Below are 25576 nucleotides of genomic sequence, written 5' to 3'. Positions count from 1 at the left end.
CACACACAGTCACTTATACATGTGGTTAGGATGGGACCCAGCTGCAGTTGTAAGAGAAAAAGATGACTGCCAAGTGTGCAGTCTTTAGATCCTTAGACTAACAAATCTCTTATTAGAAGTCCAAGTTGTGACACTTATTGTGGACTTTCACTGGCCACACCCCTGTCATTCCCCATAGCCCCTTTGAACATAAACATTTGCCTATCCCACAAAAATACTGTAAACAAACGGTCAGATTTTCTCCAGCAGCTTGCTGTCATTGACTATTGTCTTCCTTCAGAGTTTTGATTATTAGCTGTCTTTGTTTTAAATAAATAATTAAAAATCTTTAACCTCTTTGCTGTACTGGAAACTGACGTCCTTCTACCTTCATAAACAAAAAAAAACCTCAAGTATTTATTTATTGAGGTGGCGAATGCTGAAATAAAGTTTGGAAAAAATGAACTGTGATATAAATTTGTGTCTAAATTATTCTGAAGTATATTTTTTTTTATTTCAGAGGAAGAAACAAATATGGCTGTAAGAGACAAAGGACTCCTTTATTATCGGCTTCTTTTAGTTGGTATTGAAGAGGCCCGACAAGTAGTTTGTGGCCCAAAATCAGATCCTTCATTTGGTGTCCTTGGCGAACACACAGGAGAATCTGTCAGTGCCTGGGTCCAACATTTTAACACCTTGGCTTCAGTTTACAGCAAGGAACAATGGGCATGCTTGACTGCTAGGAACATTCCAGATCAGCAGGCTGTAAATGTTGTTTCAGTTCCATCAGAAACAGGTATGCAGTTTGCTTTGAGAAGTTAGAGTCCCTTTGAAATCTGTATTTATTCACTGTAGTTGTATTCTGTTGTGGCCAGACAAAGTTACTGCCTTGGTATCTTCAAAATGCAGCATTATGTACTCTATGAGATACTTCTATTCAAAGAAGCATATTCACTGGAACCAAGCATTGCCTTTCATTTCTAAAGGGAGTACAGCAAGAGAAATATCTGCCTTTGTTCAGCACTAGATTCTTTAATTGATACATGCACTATTTGCATATAATTAGATACGAGTCGTATTAGAATATTATATTTTCAAAATATTGTTAACTGAAATGGAAGGATGTTTTTTTGTGAGAACAGGTGGAAGGAAATAGTTTTGTTTCAGGGAGAATTTTAGAGTTGTGCATACTTTTATTTGCAAGTTTTGGTATCAAAGCAAAGCCAGTCAATGTACACATATCCTAGATGGATATATTTGTACCTTAAATCTGGCTGCCTTTGTGAATGCCTGCTGTACCCATTCATTTTTTTAACCAAACATGGTACAGTTGTGATGATTTTACAACCTCTGTGTAACTCTGGTATGAACTGCAAGCTACTCTTGTGCTAGGGTCAGCTATTCTTGCATCTTTGATTTTGTTTTTGTTCGTCCTGTGACTCAAATTTTAGTTGTTCACCTGGGGTGTTGGATATAAGGTTGGCATTGCAGAACCACTGGTGATCATGTTTCTTTAGGATTTGAACTTGAGTCTTTATACAGTAATCACATCCCTACATTGCCTTTTTAATTAACACTTTTGGGAGCTTTGCAATATGTTACACAGATTTAGCAAGCACTGCACATAGTTCTGGCAGTATTTACATTACGACAGTATATGACTGAAAAAAGGGGGGGTTGTAGTTGAAGGTGTCTGGGTTGTGTGTTAAGATGTAGTCTGCTAGTTTTGTTGTTTGTAGATGGAGTTGGCTAGAAGTGGCATACTGTAGAAAACAAGTATTACAGTACAACTAGGCAGTTAGGCCTCACATTCTACTCTAGTGTTTAATTTTCAGCAGGTTTTCAAATGTAGCACTAATCGGGTGCACATACTTGACTACAGAGCTGTTAATTAACTACTTTTAATGTATATTTTTTCTGAATCCAGAGCCAATCTCTCTTCATTTCACTGTGCATTCTAGACTCATATCAATGCCATACACTCAGAAGCAGAGGACTACAGACTTGAATCAGTACATTTAATACCATTTGCATTAAGATATTGAATGATGCAGTCTGTTGTATTTAACACTATTTAATTTTGTTACCCTTGGTTTTAAAAAAAATGTTGAGTTTTCAGGTAGTATAACAGAGCTAGAGTTCTCCAGTTCTCTATTTATTATTATTTTGTATTTGTTGACCAGAAGTGTCCAACTGAGCTAAAGCCCTTTTCAGCGAAGTACCAGGGAGAAACGCTTCAAGTAGTACAAACAATTAAAATAGCATTGAGATATTCTGGTAGTTACAAATCCCATACAGTAGTTGCAAAAGGTTACTAACCTAAAAACAAAAGGCAGATAACAAGTAAAGCATAGGAAGTAACACGTAGTAGTTAAAAAAAAAAAGTTTACTAATCTAGGAGCAAAAGCAGAGTATAACAAAAGCTTAGGAAGTTAGATAAAAAGCATAGGGAGTAAGCTGTTTATACTATGTATTATATATTACATAAACAGTAACAGCAGCTCCCAAGGTATTTGTAGATTTAAAAACTATAGAGAAAGTTTGAAGTATTTAGGGGAGAAGGAATAGACTAAGTAGAGCAGAGGAGATGGGGTGATTATGGGGAGGAAAGTAAGAAGTAATAGAGAGAGATGGTTGCTATGCAAGTTAGTTATACAACTATAGTTATGTAACTAATGCCAGAGTTTATAATGTATAAGTCTGCTCATTATTTTTCCTTTTATTGGGGGGAGGGGGCACACATTCTAGACTGTTAGATATTTTCTTAACAGTTGCTACTCGTGACGTGCTTAGTTTTAAATTTCTGATTCCATACACACTTGACTGTTTCCTGCTCATAGCTGACCATCTTACAAAGTAAAAGATTATAAAATGGTGGCAGACGAAGACATATTGAGCCTACTTATTCCACAGTGATGACATATAACTCAGGGTCACTTAGGCTGCCTTTTACGTTATGATGTCTATTTACTAACTTCAAGGGCACTTCTGCTTTATTTCCTTATTTCCAAGAAAGCCCGATTTCTGTTCAGTGTCATCCTGATTCCCACTCAGTTTTTAGAATTACCACCTTGTTCTGTTTACAGAAATACTTTGTGTCACCCAAGTCTTCCCTGTTTTCAAATGATACTTCTTGATTTGTGCAGTTATGCTCTTTTTCTAAATATTGCTGTTGTTTCAAAAGTTGCTGATTCTTATCACATTGTAGTAAAAGTTATACATTTTAATTTGTATCTTCAAAATGAATCACCATTGTAGTAGACTAAGCTGCATGGGTTTACTTGCATCGGCCAGCTTCCAAAAGCTTTCAGCACCTTCCAGGTGCATTAGAAACTCTCCTTATAAAAAGCAAAAAGCTTCAGAGCTTTTTTGCTGCCAAAGCGAGTGCTTCTTTTGCAGTTCACCTGTCAGTCAGCTGAAGTCTGCAAGCTAAAGGACAGATAAGTCATTTTGGGAAAAACCTTCCTTCTAATACTTTTGTGGAGAACTTGTAGTATTTTACAATTGATGTGTGTGTCTGTGTACTTACAGAAATAAAGTGAAGTGCCGGACATATTTATTTCATCAAATGTGTTCTCAGTGCTTGGGTGAACTGTCTTTTAAAAAAATGTTTATATTTAGAATAAAAACCTTTCTTAAATTACTATTTAGAGTGTTTAGGAAAGGATATTGTGATTGTGGGGCACTGTCAGTGCAATTATTTACCTCTGTGAACACCTTATTACCCTCACTTGTGTACTTAACAGGACTTTTAGGCTACACTACCTGCTTTCAGATCTTCCTTCTCAGCTTACAAATGGAACAGCAATCAGTCTCTACACTATTACCCTCCCCAGCACAGAAAAAGAAAAATCTTTCTAAGGAGCCTTGCAGAGTATTTTTGGCTTCTTCATTACCTCAGTCGCTGGTGGGTGACTCTGCTGTGGTGGCCGATCATTGTTCCTCACATCACCCATCTTCTTCCTCTGGTCCTCTTTGTGTAACATGTGTAGCCACCAAGTATGAGGGGGATAGCCACAGCCTGTTTAGCTGTAGGAAACTTGGGTTGGGCCATTGAAAACCACGTGTTGCTGCCTGGGGAAGGGGCAGGTGAAGGGTTTTCACTAGACCGGGAGGAAGAGGATGTGGAAACTGGGAACATTGTACCTAAGGGACCTGATGGGCTGGAGGACATTGTGCTTAGTGAGAAAAACTGTCAACCTGTCTCTTGTCAGTATGCATAAAACTGATTTCTGGCTTTCCTTCAACCAGTCAGCCTTGAAACAGAAGGAGAAAAAGATATCTTTCTCAAACGGGCAGGTTATCTGTGTCAGAAACTGAAGTTTTACAGGGGGAGGAGTGTACTTGTCATCATTCCACCCAGTCTGAGCTTTCATATTCTGAAGAAAGCATTTTGGAAATTTTATCTGAGGTTTCTCAGTGATAACAGAATGAAGCCTCTAAGACTCAGAAAATATATTATGATTTCATATAGTTACAGATGCCTAAAGCTACTCACATTCCTCCTGTGTTGCCAGTGCTAGTTCTTAACTGCAGTCAGTTTACCAGACAGATGACTTTGGCTGCCAAAAGGTTTGATAACTACTTAAGGTACCCCAATCACATTAAGCAACTGTTTTCAAATCCCAAGGCAAATCTTGTGGTCAAATCTATTTCTAAATCTGATGCTACCAAACAAGATACTAGTTCTAACCCCATTCCCTCTAGTAAAGATGGGAAGGCAGTGGATAACTGGGGGAAGAAGATTTATGCTTTTAGTACGTTACCTATCAGGATTTTAAATAGTCAGACCCATACATTAAAGGTTTTGCTTGTATCTTTTGAGAATATACAGAAGTTATTAGCTAACTGTCCATCTTCTGAGTTTAAAAATTCAGTAAATGCTTTTGTGACAGTTTTTCAGGTGACTAAGCATATTGTGAAGTGTACTTAATCTGACTCATCTTCCAGAGTGGCTGTTTCTGGATCACGTTTGAGAAGATTTGCTTGGCTTTAGTCTCAAACCTTCCTGAGGAAGTAAAGTCTGAGATCTTAAATTCTCCTTTGGACACTGATTCTCTTTCTGAAAATATGAATGGGGTACCTTATATAGCTGTCAAACGTTTTAATTAAGAAGTGCGATGCGAAGGGGAAAACTGATACAAGGAGTAACGCACTTTTTTAATACTTATTTTTAAACCAAGTAACAGTTTTAACCCCTCCCTAGCCCCCTTTCCCAGCAAACAAACAATGTAAACAGCAGGGGCTAATACTCGGAGATACTCAAGAAGAAAGCCAACAACAGTGTGAAATTAGTGATTAAGTGGAAGATTGTAAAGCATCAGTCCCATCAAATATAGGATTAGACATGTGAAATGTGGCTGTACAAGCGGTGGCCGGGTAAGATTTGGATTATTTTTACTGTGATAAACTGGTGGGTGAACTATAAAACATGTACCTGCTTTGGTAATATTTAGAAGGACACAAAAGAGTCTGTGGTAGTAACCAAGAAAAGTTGTTTTGTTCTGATAATATTTGTATAAAAGTTTCATCATATAAATTGCATGTTACATTGTAAAGTGATTTTGTATAGGAGACAGTCTTGAGGATTTTAATTGCAAGGTGGCTGGTATCTTATCAGTGACTAATGTGTACAATAAAGATATTAAAGCAAGAAAAAAAAAGATTTGTAATATATCCTGGCTTTACTCTGTAACAAGGTAAGAAAAGTGGAAAAGAAGCAAGTTAAAGTTAATTTAATGGTATATTGGGATGCTGGAGTTGGGGATGTAAAAAAACATATTGATCACATTATGTTTAGAATAAAATAATGTCACATGTTTTTACAAGGGGTGGATTAATGTCCTTGGTTTAATCTGTACACATTTTTTAAACAAGTAAGCTTCAAAAATAAGACAAAATGAGCAAATATCCTCAGTGGAAGACCTGTAGATGTTCTGACTGACATTTTCAGCTTTCATGCATCTGCAACCTTACTAGCCTTTTCCCCTGATTATAAACTGCTTTTACCAGTTGTCTGCAGATGCAAGCAATTCATTATGAGAGCTCTAAATACTCTGTGCTGACAGAATTGTAAGATTCATTGTATAATTAACATTTAAAGGTACATTGGCAAGCAAGACTGTGAAAAATAAATGAAGCTTAAAACTATGGGAAATGAACAAGTTATATAAATAGTTGCCTCCCCCAGCAGCTTTAAACCTCATTGTGTTTTACATAACTGTGCACGTTTTAGTTTGTCTGTGTAGAAGTAGCCACTGCACTTTTTCGTAGGTCTACAATTTAATGATTAGTGAAAGAATGTAAGCTGTATTTCACATCTGGGAGGGAATCAAGTTAAGAAAACAAGAGGAATCCGTGTTAAGTGGGAACACAGGCTGTAACATGTTTTAGAATGGGTAACCCTACTTTACAGTAGGTAGTGCCTGTGGGTGCACCCATTGAATTGGGGAGTAACCATTTTTATCTGTAGGGGTAATTTTCATTTTTTTGAAAATGTGTATAGTTTTGTTTTTTTGATGTAAGTTGAGAGATTGAGGGGTTCTAAAATACACATAGTTTTTTTCTTAAGTATTTTGATTGAAGCAGAAAGTCTTGGAAAAGAGACATGGGTTCAAATGATGAGAAGAAACTATTGCAGAAGAGATCAACCTGCCAAACATTAGTGTATGCACATACATTAAACGTTGGAAACGCTCATTCAAAAGAACCGTCGTGTATAAGTGGGAGGTAGTAGCTATCATAATGGTTACTTTGTCCACATTGTCATGGAATGTAAATGGTCTTACAGGTATACCAGCCAAAAGCAGAGTATTGCAATATAATACGAAGTGTAGGGTGCAGATAGCAATGTTGCAGGAGTCACATTTGGAGAGAAATGAGCATGTGAATTTGGCAAATAAAGGATTTCAGGATGGCCACTCGCAGAATATCAGGTATAAACTAAAAATGGTAATAATAATACAGATTGCTGTAGGGGCTCCAATAGCAGTGCAAAAAAGAAAAGACAATAATGGTAGATTTGTGGTAGTAAGGAGTTGTCGGCATAGGAGGAGAATTACACTGGCATATATTTATATTCCAATAAAAACTGCTGTTCTGGAGCTTAAGAGAAATTTAATAGATATAATCTATTTTCAGTAGGGAATATTTACTTGGTGGGGACTAGAACTTAATTTGCAGTAGTGAGGATGCATCAGGGGACGTAGAAGGAAAATATAACAAGAGAAAATAGATTTCTGAAGAAGTATATGTAAATATTTGGTATAGAAGATTTGGATTCAATAGTAGAAACTCATAATTTAAACATCCAAGGTACAATAAGTGGGCTAGACTGGATAGAAATTATATTACTCAGGAGCTTGTGTATTTAATTGAAAGGTTTGCCGCTCATCCAGTAACTATTTCAGATCATGCGCCAGTAAAAATTAAGCTAAAGCTACAGGGTGGTGAAGTAAAAATGGGACACTGACACTTCCCAACTTGTTAAAAAGAGAGGAATTTAAGGAGTCGATAGAGAAAATGATCTTAGAATTATTATGGATGATAAACATTTCCTCAGAAGGGATAACTAGTGAGTGGAGTAACATAAAAATGGAGTTTAAAACAGGATAGAAAAAAGACAAAGAGATATGGAAAAGAAGTAATAGGAATTATTTAGAGGGGTTAACAGAGGTTAAAGTATTGCAAAATAAAGAGGATCTCACAGAACAAGAAGAGCAACTGCAGAGTACTAAAAGGAAAGTAAGAGAATAGAAAGGTTTTTGTTCAGCAACTATTTTTTGATAACTGCAGGGGACCAAAAGTTTTAGGACAACAACTTATGCAAAAGAAAGTAGAAAGAGTTACAGTGGATATAAAAAGTTTACACACCCCTGTTAAAATGCCAGGTTTTTGTGATATAAAAAAAAAGAGACCACAATAAATCATTTCAAAACTTTTCCCACCTTTAATGTGACCTATAACCTGTACAATTTAATTGAAAAACAAACAAATCTGTTTGGGGGGGGAATAAAAAATGTTCAGTAAGCTGGTTGCATGTGTGCACACCCTTAAACTAATACTTTGTTGAAGCACCTTTTGATTTAATTACAGAATTCAGTCTTCCTGGGTACATACATGCCATCAATTAAAGAGACTCTAATTAACCCCAAATAAAGTTCAGCTGTCCTAGTAGGATTTTCCTGACATTTAGTCAGTTGCCTGCTACAGCAAAAGCCATGGTTTGCAGAGAACTTATAAAGCATCAAACTGATCTCATTGTTGAAAGGTATCAGTCAGGAGAAGGGTAAAAAAAAATGTCCACAGCATTGGATATACCATGAAACACAGTGAAGGCAGTCATCAAAAAGTGGAGAAAATATGGGACAACAGTGACGTTGCAAAGAACTGGATTCCCCTCCAAAATTGATGAAAAGACAAGACAAACACCGGTCAGGGAGGCTGCCAAGAGACCTACAGCAACACTGAAGGAACTGCAGCAATTTCTGGCAAGTACTGGTTGTGTACTACATGTGACAACAGTCTCCTGTATTCTCCATATCTCTGGGCTATGGGATAGGGTTGCAAGACGGAAGCCTTTTCTTACACAGAAAAACATCAGGCTCAGCTAGAATTTGCAAAACAATACATCAAGTCCCCAGAAAGCATGTGGGAAAATGTGTTATGGTCTCATTAGACCAAGGTTGAACTTCTTGGCCACAATTCCAAAAGGTACGTTTGGCGCAAAAGCAACACTTCACATCACCAAAAGAACACCATCTCCATGGTGAAGCATGGTGGATGGCAGTATCATGCTTTGGGGTTGCTTTTCTTTAGCTGGAACTGGGGCTTTAGTCAAGGTGGAGGGAATTATGAACAGTTCTGAATGCCAGTCACATTTGGCCCAAAACCTTAAGGCATCTGCTATAAAGCTGAAGATGAAGAGGAATTTCACCTTTCAACATAACAATGACCCCAAGCATACAAGCCCGATCAACAAAAGAATGGCTTCACCAGAAGAAAATTAAAGTTTTGGAATGATCCAGCCAAAACCCAGACCTAAATCCAATAGAAAATCTGTGGGGTGACCTGAAGAGGGCTGTACACAAGAGATGCCCTCGCAATCTGACAGATTTGGAGCACTTTTGCAAGGAATCATGGGCAAATATTACCAAGGCAAGATGTGCCATGCTGATAGACTCCTACCCAAGAAGAATGAATGCTGTAATTAAATCAAAAGGTGCTTCAACAAAGTATTAGTTTAAGGGTGTGCACACTTACGTAACCAGCTTATTGTATTTTTTTTTAATTTTATATTTTTTCCCCCAACAGATTTGTATGTTTTTCAATTGAATTGTACAGGTTATAGGTCACATTAAAGGTGGGAAAAGTTTTGAAATGATTTATTGTGGTCTCATTTTTTTATATCACAAAAACCTGGCATTTTAAAAGGGGCGTGTAACCTTTTTATATCCACTGTATTTTCAAACATAGGGAGCCTAGCCTAAGAAAAGTTACCAAAAACCTGTAGAGTTATTAGAGAGATTTTGGAAATTTTATGAAAATGTGTATAAAACAGAGGAATGTGAAAACCAAAAAAGGTACAACTGGAAATAATTATGAAAAACTTAATTGTGCCAAGATTGGAGGAAAATGAAGATCAACAATTAATAGCGAAAATAGGGAGATATGAGATAAAAATAATTATGGATAATCAACCAACAGGAAATTCTGTATGAACAGGTGGTATTCCTGTGGAAGTTGGGAACCTGGGAGGGAAGAAAGTGGTATATGATATGGAAGGTTCTTTCATAATATTTTAAAAGGGGCAACATCTTGGAAGAACGCTGTGATGGCTGTATTACCTAATAAAGATAAAGACCCTTCAAATCCTTGATGTCATTAAGGAAGGTGGAGCAGAAGCCAGAGTAACTCCAGTCGCAGAGAAAGTCAAAGACAGATTATAGTCGTTTGAGTACATGTGCAGAAAAGAGGACAATCTGGGGAAGATGATTTGGGACAGACAGGGGGAAGACGAGAGGAAACAGTGGAATCCAACAAAGAGATGGATGGGTGTGTGAGAGAAGACCTGCAGCAGTTAGGTGTGACTGTTGAAGAGGGTAGCAGAGAGTCATTAAATCAAGAGAGATGGCGACAGTTGACACCATAACCTGACTCTCATGAAGAAAATGGGGAAAAAGGAGGTTGAGGAGGAGGGTGATGATGATAAAGACCCTTCAACCCCAGCTTCATATAGACAGATTTAAATTTTAAACCACAATTCTAAAGTGTTTTTCTATACCAGCTAAGAGAATGGATCAGTGTGGTTTTGTGTGTGTGTGTGGGGGGTCAAACAGCTGACACCATCAGTAGATCAGTGGTAATCAGAGGGAAGCAGAATGTAAGAAGTTATCTCAGTTGGTGGGTTTTAAAGCAGAGAATGCATTCAGTAGAGTCCGCTAGAATTGTACGAGTAGGGCAATGGTGACACTTGCATTCCCTTACACAATAATAATGTTAACAAGGAGGATATATTAAGGGTCAGAGGGAAGAATTAAAATGGAAGGATTCCTTTCCGATGAGCTGTGTTACAGCAGAGAAACAAGGCAGGAGTGTAGTCGTTTCCCATTATTTGCTTTATGTTTAGAACCATTGGCAAATAAAGTAAGGAACTCACAAATTCAATGATATTTAATCGTGATATAATCAAAAAAGTTATCAAAATATTATTTTGTACATGAAAAATCTGGAAAAGGACATTTTGTTGTTTTGGAATATTTTGAGAGAGATTCATGTGTTTCTGAGCTATAAAGTTAATGAAGATAAAGCAAAGGTTGTAGTGGTAAACCATGTACCCTCACATGAACTTGGTTGTAGGTGCATGCATTAAAAAGGTTAAAAAGGATTCTGTTTGGGGAGTTAATGTGTGGGAAGGTACTAAACAAAGGATAATATAAAAATTGAGAAACAGTAAGCTCTTGATTATGGATGCAGATAGTAAGATACTAGCAGTGAAAATATTTTTAGTCTCGAGGGACTTCTGTTGGAGTGGGGATATGCCAGATGCGTAGATTTGTTGTTGTTCCCTATATCCTTTCAAAGTAGTGATCTCCCTGCAAGTATACATTTATGATTTAATTGGATAAGGGGGACCAGGCATGTAGATCACTGCTGGATTTTGTATGTCTCACCTTTTGTAAAGGTAAGAAAAAAAGAATCTTCTCTCCTCCCAGTCAGATGACAAAATTGACATCTAATACCTCTTTTCAATTTCTCTCAACCTGTCAACATTGAAAATATGAACAAAGGCATTTGAAAAATAGGTGCGTCTAGCCAGAACTCTGGACATCTAATTTAGCATAAAATTTGAATATCAGATAGCACATATGTCTTCCTACTTCCGAATGGAATGTGGGATACTACTCAGAAACATGTTTAAAATACAGAGGATGTCAAAAATGTTGGAAAGATTTAAGCACATTGTCAGAGACATTGTCAAACCTGTAGACCTTAATGAACTGTTTTGCAAAATTCTTCCCAACATGGTCATTTACTTTTGTTTCTAAAACAGAGAGATGTAAGATGCATGCCCTATTTCTTTACATTATTGGTGCCACTAGTGTGTTGGCCATGTAGTGTGTTTTTTCTGAGTACTAGACAACTTCAGAAATTACATATGATGAGGGAGATTCAGAAAATTGTGTGAAGGGGTAAATTAAACCTAAAAATAGGTTCATCATGTGCAGAGTTAAATTACATCTTGAAAATAGGAACGATCCTGTAAATTAGGAACATTTGAGAGGTCTGCTCTTCTTCTATTCAATGGGTAAGGTTGGGGCCTCTGTGAATGATTTAAAGATGAATACATATGATCAGAACACTTTGGACAAACTGAGAAAGATTAATTCTCCCTTGTCAGAGTTTATTGTTACATCAGATAGAATTAAAGAAATGGAGATGGTTGTGTCAGATCACTCTGACCAAATGATCCAACATGACCTTGAGGTACAGGATTTAGAACAACGACTCTGATCAACAGGAGATAAGCTCATAGGTCTTGGTGTCAGAAGTCGCCGCAGGAACTTAAGAATAATTAGGGTACCTGAGAAATTGGAAAGATCAGATTGCTTAAAATTTGAGACTAGTAGAATGGTCTGGTATCCCCCAGAGGAACTGCTGTTAGAAAGAAATCATATGTTTGTGCCAGTCCCTAAATACAACTGCCATCCTAGGCCAATCTTGATCTGCTTTATAAGTTATACAGTTAAAGAAAAATCGCTTGGTAAAATATGAACTCCTGGAAATCAGTTAATTATAGATGGTAGTAAGACCTATATGGAACAAGACTACTCTGTAGCCATGAGAGAAAATGGATGAATTTTGTCTTGCCATGTGTCTCTGTAAACTCAAAGGCTGGAAATACAGACTTTTATATCCAGCTGCCTTAAAATTTATCCTCCCTGGTGACTCTGAATCATTTCTACCTACTAGAAGATGCAAACCCTAAACTAAGTCAGTCATTGACTTCAAATATTTCAATATTGACTCCAGAATCATCAGCTGTGCCAAATCCAAAAGACTCCACTAAAAAAATCAAGCTGAAGGTTCCTAGAGCCATTTCTTTTATTCCAGCAGTCTCATAGACAAGTAGAAAGCAGTACATAAAGCTGTATTGGCTACACAGGAAAATCCAGTTATTACTTAACAGTTATCTTGGCTTTTTCAAGTTATTATGCATGTAATGTGTTTGTGCCTTAATGTACATGCACAGTCTCAGTGACAGCTGATTTATACCTGTCCTTTTAAGTAGAAGAGATGACTTAACTGTTTTGAAACTGGTTATTTTTGGTCCCTGGTTTACAGGGGGATGTGTTGTACATGATGACTGTTTGAATAGTTTACTTTCATTTTTTGGAGAAGGGCATCATATGATTCAGTTGTGATCAACAGAGAAGTGTTTGGTTATCACCCACTTCAAAAAGTGGCTCATTGATCATTCCCTGCTCATTAACTATGGCAATTGCTGTTGCTCTTTACATACTACAATATAAGTAATTTAATGTGCTGTTTTGTTTTGTTTGCTTATATTACTTATGGTTGTGGTAAATTTTCTGTAAGCATTTTGAGTGTTTCACAAAATTTAAGTTTTGTAACAGAATTTCTGTAACATGGTGCATATTGCAGACTCTACATGTCCTCCCCATGGTCGAGTGAACTTGAAAAGACATGCAGTGGAGTGCGTGCTTGTGTGGGTGTGCCTTCTTTGAAGGTTGGGTGCCGGGCTGGCAACTCGACACCATAAAAATTCACTGTCAATCATTAGCGAACCGAAGTTCCGCTGTGGTGACCCCTAACCGGGAAAAGCCGAAGGAAGGGGCCTGTACTTTAAGATCAAGGAATTAACCCTTTTTATAAGGATAATGGCATACTTTCAGATCTTAACATGGAATGTTAATGGGCTCACTGACCTGATGAAGAGATGCCAAGATGTTTGTATTTACGTACTGATACAGGCCACATGTCCAACAGATGTATTTAATAGACACTGGGTATGGAAATATTCTAAAGGGCCTGTACTTGGCTAGATACTGCTTTCCTTCTGCCTGCTGAAGCTTGAAAATAATGTATTACCCTCTGGAAAAAAGACTTTCACTTGCAAGTAGTTGATGTATTATTTTAGGCAGGATATCTCTTAACAGTAAACAATACCGATCTGCCTGTAGGAATCCCTCTCCCCCCATGGAGTTAGCTGGGCTATTAAGAAACTGTGGCATCCCCCAAGAGTTAATCATTTTATGGAGAGGAGACTGGAATCTGACCTCTCTCCTGCTGAAGTCTCAGCTGACGCCAGTAAGGTAACACTGTCAGCAGCAGGTAACTTATACACATTAATCTGTTTGTTATGGTAGAACACCACATGATCCTGGGACTCCCCCAGAATATTTACACTTTTTCTCTCCTGATTATGTTCATTTTCAGTGATTGAAAAAGTATTTATTTTAAAGGAATACCATTTACTTGCTGTAGACCATGACTGTGGCACTTTAATAACAATATTATTGGAGCATGATTAAGATTAGTATAAGATAACACAGACCCCAATCAATAAGCCTTAGAGGGTGAACTTTGCAGCAGTCAGAATTTCATTGTATATGTGAGGAACAGCTGTTAAGCTGGCAGTGATTACCCTACTCCCCCACTTTTGCTGTGCGATTTAATTGTAGTAAATTAACTGTTACCTGGCCAAAGACCTCTTGGTTTGCTGTGGCACTCCTTGCTGAGAGAGGAGATAAACTTGACTACCTTTCATTAAGAACTTTTGAAGATGCCAAGACAGGTTGTACAGGGGGTGGTTGGAGCATCATTCAGAGTACATGAGATTAGAGATAGCCTAGATAGGTACTTTAAATATAGAGCTGAATGTGGTAAAGTGGCACTTAAAATCATAAGTTTCGATATGTCCCCATAGGTGCTAAATATCTGTCCCTGCAGTTACATAAGCAGGAAACACCAAGAAGCATATATAAACTGGAGGACCCCAGCTCAAGGTTGATTTATAACACCCCTCAAGATACAAAGGTAGCCTTTGAGAGGTAATTTACCAGGCTTTATAAAGAGAAACTTGATGTGTCTGATTTAGCAACTGAATGTAAACAATAGCTAGGCCCCCTACACTTAATACAGAGGAATTAGAATTTTTTAGCCTTTCAATTACCAGTAAAGTAATAGTGGAGGTAATAGACTCTATAACACATGATACAATGACAGATGCTGACAGTATACTAGTGGAGATGTATATGTATGAAAGAGAAAAAATTGTTGGCAATATTTTGATATATTCTAATGGGATTCTGAGAAGGTTGTGCGTTAGGCCCGGCAAGCCAGCACGTAAAACTCTACTGCCAATCATTAGCGGACCGGAGTTCCACTGTGGCGACCCCTAACTGGGAAAAGCCAAAAGACACAAACAAACAATTCTGCAAGGGCACCCATCCTGTACTGAGGCAATGGTGGTTTTAATATATAAACCTGACAAAGATCCCAGATTACTGTCCTCACAGAGACTCATTCCATTTTTAAACCACTGTTATAGATTATTCCTAGGTATTGGCTTAAAATCCACCTCAGGGTGATACATCTGGATCAGACAGGTTTGATCAGTATCAGAGCCACATTTGATAATACTGTCAGGACCTTACTTATAATTGATCATGTGATAACCACAAAACCATCTCTACTTTAACTAGTTTAGATGCTGAAAAGGCCTTTAATATGGTCAGATATATCTTTTAATTGGAGGTCCTCAAGGCTGTTGGCTTTTCACTACAGTTTATCCAGATGCTATCCCAACTTTACCTAAGCTCCCTTGACAGATTAAAAGCCAACTCCAGTTTATCTGCCCCAATTACTATTTACAAAAGCACTAGGCAGGGCTTCCTCTGTCTCACTTGTTATTTACCTTGTATTTTGAGCCCCTAGCTGTTAGCATGAGAAACTCTCCTCTGTGTAGATATAGATTAGGATGATTTACATGTAAGTTATCACTATATGCTGAAAATTTGTTTACCTAAGGAATCCAGATAATGAGCTGTCGATATTATTTAACTGTCTAGAAAACTTCGGAGCCCTGTCTGTAAGGTAAACCCCAGTAAATCTGAAACAGTGTATATAAACTAAGCCCTCAGGGCCATTTCAGAGCTCATATACCTTCTTGGGAGGGAGGACAGGACTTTATATCAGACCTATACAAAAAGAAGTCATGCATGTGACCACTTTTGGATACCCATTGGCTATCTCACCCCAGCAGAACTGTTTTGCAAAAGTGAGATAAAGCATGAAGAGAATAGTAAAAATACAAACCCCCAACTCACCTACAACACTATAAAGAATTCCATAACGTCAATAAAAGACAAATTAACATCGACAAGAAGCAATATAACTTAAACCCCCAATTTAACCAAAAACACAATCCCCAAAACATTCTGGTGCACAGTAAATAAAACTGTACATCCAGGGAGACAAACACCTCTAATCATTGCAGAGACAGCTCCCTTAATAACTACAGCCAGATTTAACTCATATTTTACTGCCTCCATAGCATCACTCACACTAAGTTCCTCACATAGCCATTCTACTTTTGTACAAATTCTTACTTCTAGCAATCCTGTGTTCCTCATGACACTCAGCCCTACCACTTGTATAAAACAATTACTGCACAAGCTAAAGCCGTGTTCCTCATTAGTCAATAATGTCCTTTCTCAATGTGTAAAGATTGCCTCCTCCTCTGTTGCACACATTTTGTCTGTGCTAATAAATTGATCCATACAAGAATCTTGTGTCCCTTTATTCTAGAAAGAAATTCTACATGATGTATGTCACTTCACAAAGGTGGCAGCTCTTCCTATTGCTATCCTGTCTCCCCTCTGAAAAATGCTGGAAAATGGATTTATAAACAAGTTCCAAATTATCTTCATCAGGAAAATGTTCTAACCTGTAACCAACATGGATTCGGGCCGACTCATAGTATGACTACCCACCTGTCATTCCTGGATACCATCAGTCAGGCTAGAGATAACAGTAAACTTGTGCCTTCCCTCTTTCCAGACCTTTCAAAAGCCTTCACTGCTGTCTTTCACTGCAGATTTCTCTCAACTGGCATATTTGGGCATGTCTGATGCAACTCTTAAATGTTTCTCTAGCGATTTATCCAACAGATTTCAATCAGTTAAATGGCTCTCTTCTCCCTGTTAATACCGATATCCCACAAGGCTCTCTCATTGGACCTTTACTCTTTGTATAAACAATTTTTCACACATCCTTCCAACAGGCTGCTCTTATAAAGTATGCAGATGACTCGACTCTTATCTGCAGATCTGACAGTCTGTCTCAACTTCAAACTATAATGCAAAATATCTTCAACGCCATAAAAAGCTGGCTAACTCATAACCAAATTTTCTTTTATCTTAAGAAAAGCAAACTTCTCTTATTCTTCCCTAAATCTACCGCACCCGCCAAAAAACGTTTGACTATACTCGCTAAGTAACACTGCAATAGAATATGTTCAGGCTGCAACAGAATATGTTCCTTACACCAAACTGCTAAGTATAATAATAGGTGAGCAACTAAAATTTGACCTTCATATTCAGATATCCATATAAAAATATATCAAAAGCTTGGAATGCTCTATAGAACATAAATGTTTCTCACAAGTTTCTCTAGAGTAGCTCTCACCAGTAGACACGCTTTTCCTTTTCTACTTCATGCTCCCATAATCCTTACCAATGTACAAATGTCTCTAAGATCTAAACTTAAGGTTTATTGTAACAAGGTGGCAAGGTTTGCAGCCAGACTGCCCTACAGCTGTCATCACATCACTGCTCAACTGTTCAGTCATTAAAATGATTAGAACTACCTCAGCAGCATGTGCATATCATGGTTGGTTCTTTTGGCTCGTAATACTACATATATATATATATATATATATATATATATATATATATATATATATATATATATGTATGGAGATAACATTCCTCCTGTCTATCTAGTGACCAAACCACACCAACCATGGGTAAATCCAGCATTACCCACACCCAGCCATGGGTTATTGCTTAAAGAGATTTCATTTGGACCAGTGGAAAGTCCAGAATTAGTTAAGACCACTTATACTGCCCTTATCTAGAGGAGGAGTGGAACTACCTGACCTGGAATTATATGCCTTAACAGCAAGGGATAACACTTTTGTTCTGACTGATCCGGAGAAGCAAGCAATCTGGATCACAGTGATGAAGCATCCTTCATGGGGACACTCAGTAAGATTCATAATAATCTGCACTGGGATACCCTATTGTCTTATTAAGTCCTTATCTAAAGTAATACCATTGCCAGAACAAGCAGTGTACAAAATTTTTGAGTTGACAGACTCTCAGAGCTGGATTGTATTCCCCTTTGACTCATACGTTTTCTGGAAAGTCTGGGCAAGTTCATTAGGGGGACTTCTTAAAGATTGCCTTGGTCTCTGCTACTGGGAACACCTGATCTTCAAGTCCCCATTTGATATCCCTGCACAATTTTCAGAAAAAATATTTATTGTGAGATCATGACCTTAATATATACAGCAAGCTTGTTGCTGAATTGATTAATATTTAAAAAGAATAAGCAATTTAGATTGGGCCTCACTGGGTGGAATGTTTTATAAAAATGATTACTCCTTGCCCAGATTTATAATTTTTGCTAGCCCTGAAATTAACTCTTCTTGATAAATATAGGCAGATGTGGGTTACTGATACAAGCTCTGACATTGATGAAGAAGAATAGGCACTCCTTCTTTTGGCTCCAAGTATGCCAATGGTTCCAGTAAATTCCAATTTTTTTGGAATGCTGTGCCAATTTAAGTATTTCTACTTCCCAGCTAAACTTAGTAGAATTTTCCAAGTACTCCCTCTTCTTGTCGGTGCTGTAACCCAGGCCCCGTAAGGGATTGGGTACATATCTTTTGGAACTGTTCTTTTTTGAAGGATTTCATTGACATGCTTCAGACGATTTGTTTAGGCAATTGTCTTGGGCAAGTCACTATTACATTGGAGGATTTTCTGGGTTTTTAGACATGCTAATCTAACTTCAGCTGAACTCAGTCTCCTCAGTATAGTGAACCTTGCAGCTAAAAAGTGTACTTCCAAAAGATGGAAGTCAGTGGTTCATTCTTCACATAGGGTCCTACATCACATTCTGGATGAATTAGCTTTCTTGGAATGTAATTCAGGAAGTCTGAAGCTTTGGAAAAAGCCCAAAAAAAATGGTCCTGGTGGCTCTGCCATCACACAGTCCCTTAAGATAGTAACAGATGGTATACTTAACACTTACACCAAACAAGATTTTATGTCTTGTGTTTTATTGTTTATGTTGTCAATTTATTAGGCCAGATAGGTCAGATATTCAAGGGTCACTGTACACATAGATTGTAATCTTTACGCAAATCCATTTTTTTACTACTTAAGTGTTTAAGTTTGTATTTGAGAGCCTTTTGGATATTGCTGTATTGTTAAAAGTCATGTTAATTTTAATAAAGGTTTTTGCTTTGGTGAAAAAAGAAAGAAAAGGAAAATGCTTTTAGTCTCTGAAGCTTTATATATGGGTCAGTCTTATTTTTATCAATTAAAGGAGAAGTTGGGAATGATGATTAATAAAGAGTTGAAGGAATTTATTTGGAAGGAGAAAAGGGCAAGAGTTAAGGGAGCTCATCAGTTGACTGCAATTTATCCAACTTCCATTTTAGCGGAAATGTTTTTAAAGCACTTTCACTGATAGTGGAGAATATCCTTTTCTCCACTGTTGTGTAAACTCAGAATAGGTAGATTTAGGTTTGTGGGGTATAGGGGGTGTCCATCCACATAGGGGGGTTACAAAGAGGCTTGGTCCCATGTAAAAAAAAAAATTTAGTCTGGGTTTCATCAGAAGCACTTTAGGTGAAACATTTTTGAAGTTTTTGCTTTCTGGGAAACAACGTCAGTTTATTGACACGAGTCTGAGTTAAGTGAGGTAAGCTGATCCTCCCCATTGAACAACAGAACAGTTGGTTTAGGATTTACCTAATGTGAATGAATAGTTCAGAGGTAAGCAGTTAAGACTTATATGTATAACAACACAAACAGAGTATTATAAATACCCCACCATTAACTGGGAAAACTACTCATGTACCAACTCCTTTGCTTTCTGGAATTCATAAACTCCAATGCCCTGGATCAACTTATCCACACCCCCACCAGGGGCAACAATATCCTAGATCTAGTCATTACCAATATGAGTGACCGGTGTTCCACACCTGAAGTCAATGCCTCATTGGTCCGACCATAAGCTAATTACCCTAGACTTCCACATCCTGCCTCCACCCCCCATTAAGGAAACCATGGTAAAAAATTTCTCCAAAGCCAACTTCATGCTTCTTAATACAGAAGTGGTGAACTTCTTGACACCAATGCAGATGGACAATACAGTTACGACTACTGAATCCTACACAATTGCACTTTATAAGCACTTACATGAGTGCATGGATTGTGCTATCCCAAACAGAACCAAGATGCTAACCTCCAAAAAAAGGAAGCCAATCTGGTGGTCCCCTGCCATAAACAAACTGTACAACAGAAGGAAAGAAACTCTTGCAAAAGAGTAAAATCCCACGAGTGGAGAAGCTCCCTGGTCAGCCTCAGTAAGAAGCTGCAATCCCTGATAAAATCCTCCAAAGCAAGTTACAAAAACAAAATCGCCACTGATTCTAAAGACAACCACAAAGTATTCTATAGCTATGTCAAGAATCTCAATGGCAACACTCAGGTCTGCTCTGAGTTACAGCACAATGGCACTAAATATACAGACCCAACTGATATTGCCAACATCCTGGCAGATAGGTTCAGTGCTAACTTTACCCCCCTCTCACCCCCTAAGGAGCCTATCTTTATACCGGAAGAATGCAAAGTTCCTGTAATCACGGATGCACAGGTAAAAACCACACTCTCCAAAGCCAAGAACACAGCATCCATGGGACCAGACAACATCCCAGGCTGCGATGTTCATCGTGTTTCACTGTTGCAGTCATGACTGTAGGGTTCTCCCCTGCCGGCAGGCAGTCCTCGGTCGGCCAGAATCCCAAAGTCTGGGTCCGGCGTCGGCTGTTCAGCCATGCTCCCTGACGTCAGAGCGCCAGGAGTACAAAGCTGACAGCCGACGCCATGTTCTCCAGTCTTTCTTGCCGTGCGGTGATAGCAGTTCGCAAGTGCCGGTCGGCTGACTCCTGACAATTTTTTCTAAACAAACTTCAGTCCGAAGACTTTCTTCTCCTACTCCAAACTAAGTACCCTATTGGGGAAACTTTTTTTCTTGCTCCAGTCCGATGTCAGAAAAAGTTAATAATTGTATTTTATGTGGGAAGCAAATACCTCATAAGGATTTTCATTCTTACTGTATTCCTTGCTTAGGCCCTGACCACAACGTAGCTAGTTGTCGGTTTTGTGCTAGATTCAATCAACGTACTATAAAACAAAGGTACGATTTTGCATTTCATTACTTCGGCAGGAGTTTTAATTACAAAATGTCGTCGGATACGGTTCCGGCTACCGGAGTTCACAAACGACGCAAGGACAAAGACAGGCCTCCAAGGTCCAAATCAGACGATATCGCACAAACAGAGCCAGCTTCAGGTTCGGCCGTCATCAGTGAGGTGCTTTTGCAGCCCCTGTCGTCGGCCATTTCGGAACTGATAGTCGAAACGGACTCCCACAAGGAGCCAACTAGGCCTTTGAATATTTCTGTTGCAGGACCTTTGGACAATGCTCCTTCGGATGGGTCTGGAGCCGCTGTGCAGGTACCGGCTTCCGAAGGGGTTTTCAGGCCTACTCAGCTTCTAATAAAGGCAAAGACTCCTTCCAAATCAAAGACTGCAGCCCAGGCCTCTTCTGATCCGGCTCCCAAGTCTCAGAAACAGTTACTTAAGATGGCGGAGGACTTACTTACTATGATTAGGGGTTCACATCCCCCTCCAGATAAAAGGCCAAGGCAGGAAGTTAATTATGACTCCTCTGATCAGGCTTCTGTTTCTTCAGTTTCTTCTTCTGACCAGGAATATTCTTTCCCTCCTTATGAGGATTCTGATGCTGAGGAATCCATTCCTTCAGCTTCTCCCCCTGAGGATTTCTCTTTTGGGGAAACTTTGCATGAAATGAGGGAACATTTCCACTGGGAAGGATAGGAGTATTCGGAATCTAAGAAAGACTAAGGGATTTTCTTCTTCTTCCCCAACATAGACCCCTGGCTATTCCTCCTATTTTGGATATTGTGGATGATGCTTTTTCGGAGGCTAACTTAACTCCTGACTCTTTTCCTCCAGCTCCTGTTAAGCCAGACAGATACTATAGGGTTCCTGATTCCCACCAGTTTTTATACAAGAATCCTACTGCTGATCCTGAAACCATTTCTCAGGGTCCGAAGGGTGTAAAGGCTACTTCTGCTAAAAACCCCATTCCCACTGAGAAGGATTCCAGATCTTTAGAAAGATGGGGCAAAAAAGTGTACACTTCTGCTACTTTATCTATTAGGGCTTTAAACTGTCAGTTTCATATGCTGAAATACCAGCAATTTCTCCTGTCTGTTCTAAAACAAATGCTAACTTCCATTTCCGCCTGTGCAGATGATAAGGAACTACATGACTTAATGCATGCCACTGAACAAGTTGGGAAGCATGGTTTACACTGTGGATTTGATGCCTTGGAGTCTTCTTGTAGGGCTGCTGCCTCTGGTACAGTAATTAGAAGGCATGCATGGTTAAAGGAACAAAATTTGCCAGATCAAGTAAAAGCTAAATTATTGGATGCTCCTGTTCAGCATAATGTTTTGTTTGGATCTAAAGCTGAAGAGGTGATAAAGAAGATGGAGGACAAGGCAAAATCCATGCAAACAGTTAAAGATTTCTTACAAGTACAGCCACCCAGATTTAGTAGGAATTGGCCTACAAAAAATTGGTCCTTTCCCAATTCAGACAGGCCTCAGAGGGGTAGATACAGACGCTCCAGAGTAAGGCCTCAAACGCAAGCCTCTTATAGACCAAGACAGTGGACTGCTTCCACCCCTAGGGGAGGGGAGGACAGGTCGCAAGCTCATAGGAAACAGACTCAATGACTCCCTCTGTTGGGCTGCAGGAACTTCTTGCCTGGAAGCCCCTCTCGGAGGAAAACTTTCTCTTTTTCACCTAAATTGGACTCATATAACCCAAGACAAGTGGGTTCTGGATGTAGTTTCAAGAGGTTACAAATTCCATTTTCATACCCTACCAAGGCCAAGCGGATGGCCAGATCTTCCAAAACATAAATGGTCAGAGGCCTTAAACCAGGTGGAAGCTCTCTTGGCTATGAAAGCCATAGAACTAGTTCCACTTTCAGAGATGGGACAAGGTTTTTACTCAAGGCTCTTTCTAGTCCCCAGGAAGCAAAATTCATGGAGACCCATTCTGGATCTGTCAGTCTTAAACACTTTTCTAGAGATACCAAAATTCAAGATGCTTACTCTACAGCAGCTACTTTCAATGCTGACCAAAAATGCATGGATGGTAACTTTGGATTTAAAGGAGGCATATTTACACATCCCCATCAGGCAGGAACGCAGAAAATACCTCAGGTTCAAGGCCGGATCGAGGCACTATCAATTCTCTGCGCTGCCCTTTGGATTGTCTACTGTGCCCAGGGTCTTCACCAAATGCCTGGCTCCAGTAGTAGCTTATTGCAGACTCAAGGGAATTCAAATTTACCCTTATCTGGACGACTGTCTTATTCAGGCAGACAGCAAGGATGTCTTACTCCAGCATCTAGAGTTTGTTCAGAATCTTCTCAAGTTCCTGGGATTCACTGTAAACATAAAAAAGTCAAATTTGACACCCTCACAACAGATAATTTTTCTGGGCGCTTCTATAAACACAACAACCCAGATAGCATTTCTGACATACGAAAAACAATTATAGCTGGCTTCAACTTTCAAAACCTTGGCAACTTTAACTCAGCTATCTGCAAGGAGATTCCTGCAGGCTTTGGGTTACATGGCCTATATGCAAGACTACATATGAGGAAAATACAGTGGTACCTAAAAAGTGTATAGTCTCAGCATTGCCACAGTTTAGACATACTGATCTCCGTCCTGCCTTGTCTTCAAAAGGAATTCCTTTGGTGGTCCAAGGCATGTACTCTAAACAAAGGAAAACCCTTCTATCTGCCTCCTGCCACTCAGATACTGACCACGGACACCTCAGATTATGCATGGGGAGCCCATTTTCAGGGCAACTGTCTGCAGGGCCTTTGAACAAAGGATCAGAAGTGCCTGCATATCAATTTAAAGGAAATGTTAGCCATTCAGAAAGCTCTATTGGCCTTCAGGAATCTTCTACAACCAGGACAACTACTGATACGGACAGACAACACCACAGTTATGTGGTACATAAACAAGCAAGGGGGAATCTCATTCCTATCCCCTTTGCAGACTAGCCATGGATCTTTGGAACACAGCTCTAGCTTGCAATCTGGACCTTCAAGCACAGTTTCTACCAGGGAAGCAAAACTTCCTGGCAGACAGTCTGAGCAGAAACCTTTCGGACCCACACAAATGGATGCTGGACACCGAAATATTCAAGATGATTACTGCAGTCTGGAGATGTCCTCACATAGACCTCTTTGCATCCCACCTCAATCATCAACTACAGATTTTTTGCACCAGGACTTTCCACGAACAAGCTTGGAAAGTGGATGCACTATCATTCAGTTGGAGAAACCTCTCGGGATATGCCTTTCCACCTCTTCCTCTTCTTCCACGGGTATTATTAAAGATCAAACAGGACAAGCCCAAGATGATAACCTTGCTGGCCCCAAATTGGCCTCGACAGTTTTGGTACCCAACACTGAAAAACCTTTGTCTGGAGCCCCCTTGGGTTTTACCACAGACTCCGAACCTTCTGTCCCAACACCAGGGTCAGGTTCTACACTCCCATGTCAAAACTCTCATCCTGGCGGCCTGGTTAATCCAGGGTCTTTGAATCATTCTCTCCTACCCAAGCAGGTTATGGATGTTATTTTAGAAGCCAGACGTCCTAGCACTAGAAAATCTTATGCAGGAAAATGGAAAAGATTTTGTTCCTGGATGCAGGCTCAGGATTCTGATCCTCTTATTCCTAACATTCCTCAGATTTTACTTTACCTGACAGACCTCTTACATAAGGGTCTCTCTTTCTTTTCCATAAAGATACACGCCTCTGCTATTTCTGCTCATTATAATACAGACCCTCCAATCTTTTCCCACCAGCTCATGAGACAGTTTCTCAGAGGAGCTAAGAACTTAAGGCCCCCTAGATCTCCTCCCATTCCTGCTTGGGATCTCAACTATGTTTTGGAAAAGCTCACCTTACCTCCTTTTGAGCCTGCTGCCACATCTGACATCAAGTTTTTATCTTGGAAGACAGCCATCCTGTTAGTTCTGACCTCTACCAGGAGAGGTTTCAGAGTTGCAAGCTCTTATGGCTGTAGAACCTTATATTATTTTTCATCAAGACAGGGTTTCTTTAAGGACTAATCCTACTTTCATGCCTAAGGTGGTTTCCAAAGTGGCTTTAAATCAAACTATTCACTTGCCAACTTATTTCCCCACTCCTCAAAATAAAGGGGAAGGGATCTTACATTCCTTGGATGTACACAGACAACTACGTTTTTACCTGGACAGAACCAAGGACATCAGGAAATCAGAGCAATTGTTTGTTTCTTATGCTTCAAGTTCCCAAGGTAAAGCCATTTCAAAACAGACCATTTCTAAATGGATTGCTCATGGAATCAGATTTTGCTATTCACACCATGGAAAGCAAATCCCAGGGAGTATAAGGACTCACTCTACCAGAGCTGCTGCCACTTCAGCTGCCTTCCTCAGGAGAGTTCCTACCAAAGACATTTTGGAAGCTGCAACTTGGAGTTCAGTGCATACTTTTTCCAAGCACTACAATCTACCTCTCTACTCTAAGTCTAGGGCAGGCTTTGCTTCTGCAGTTTTGCAGGGCCTTATAGCCGCCCCCTCTACTTTATGACCACCTCTCTTTCATTCT

The 25576-nt window shown here is 39.1% G+C and overlaps 1 protein-coding gene across 1 annotated transcript in view; it reads left to right on the top strand.

Moving 5' to 3' along the window:
* The window catches only part of AP4B1 (adaptor related protein complex 4 subunit beta 1), a 558401-nt gene that overhangs the window by 483544 nt on the left and 49281 nt on the right, over window positions 1-25576 (top strand). The window contains exon 9 of the mRNA XM_044072898.1: window positions 500-775. Coding sequence (XP_043928833.1) covers window positions 500-775 — 276 coding nt within the window. The remainder of the gene's footprint in view (window positions 1-499; window positions 776-25576) is intronic.

Source organism: Protopterus annectens, chromosome 5.part1 (assembly GCF_019279795.1).
Source record: "Protopterus annectens isolate FY-2018-M chromosome 5.part1, PAN1.0, whole genome shotgun sequence".
Taxonomy (NCBI): Eukaryota; Metazoa; Chordata; order Ceratodontiformes; family Protopteridae; genus Protopterus; species Protopterus annectens.
Note: the sequence above shows the minus strand (reverse complement) of the source record. Positions and strands in the feature narration are given on the sequence as shown.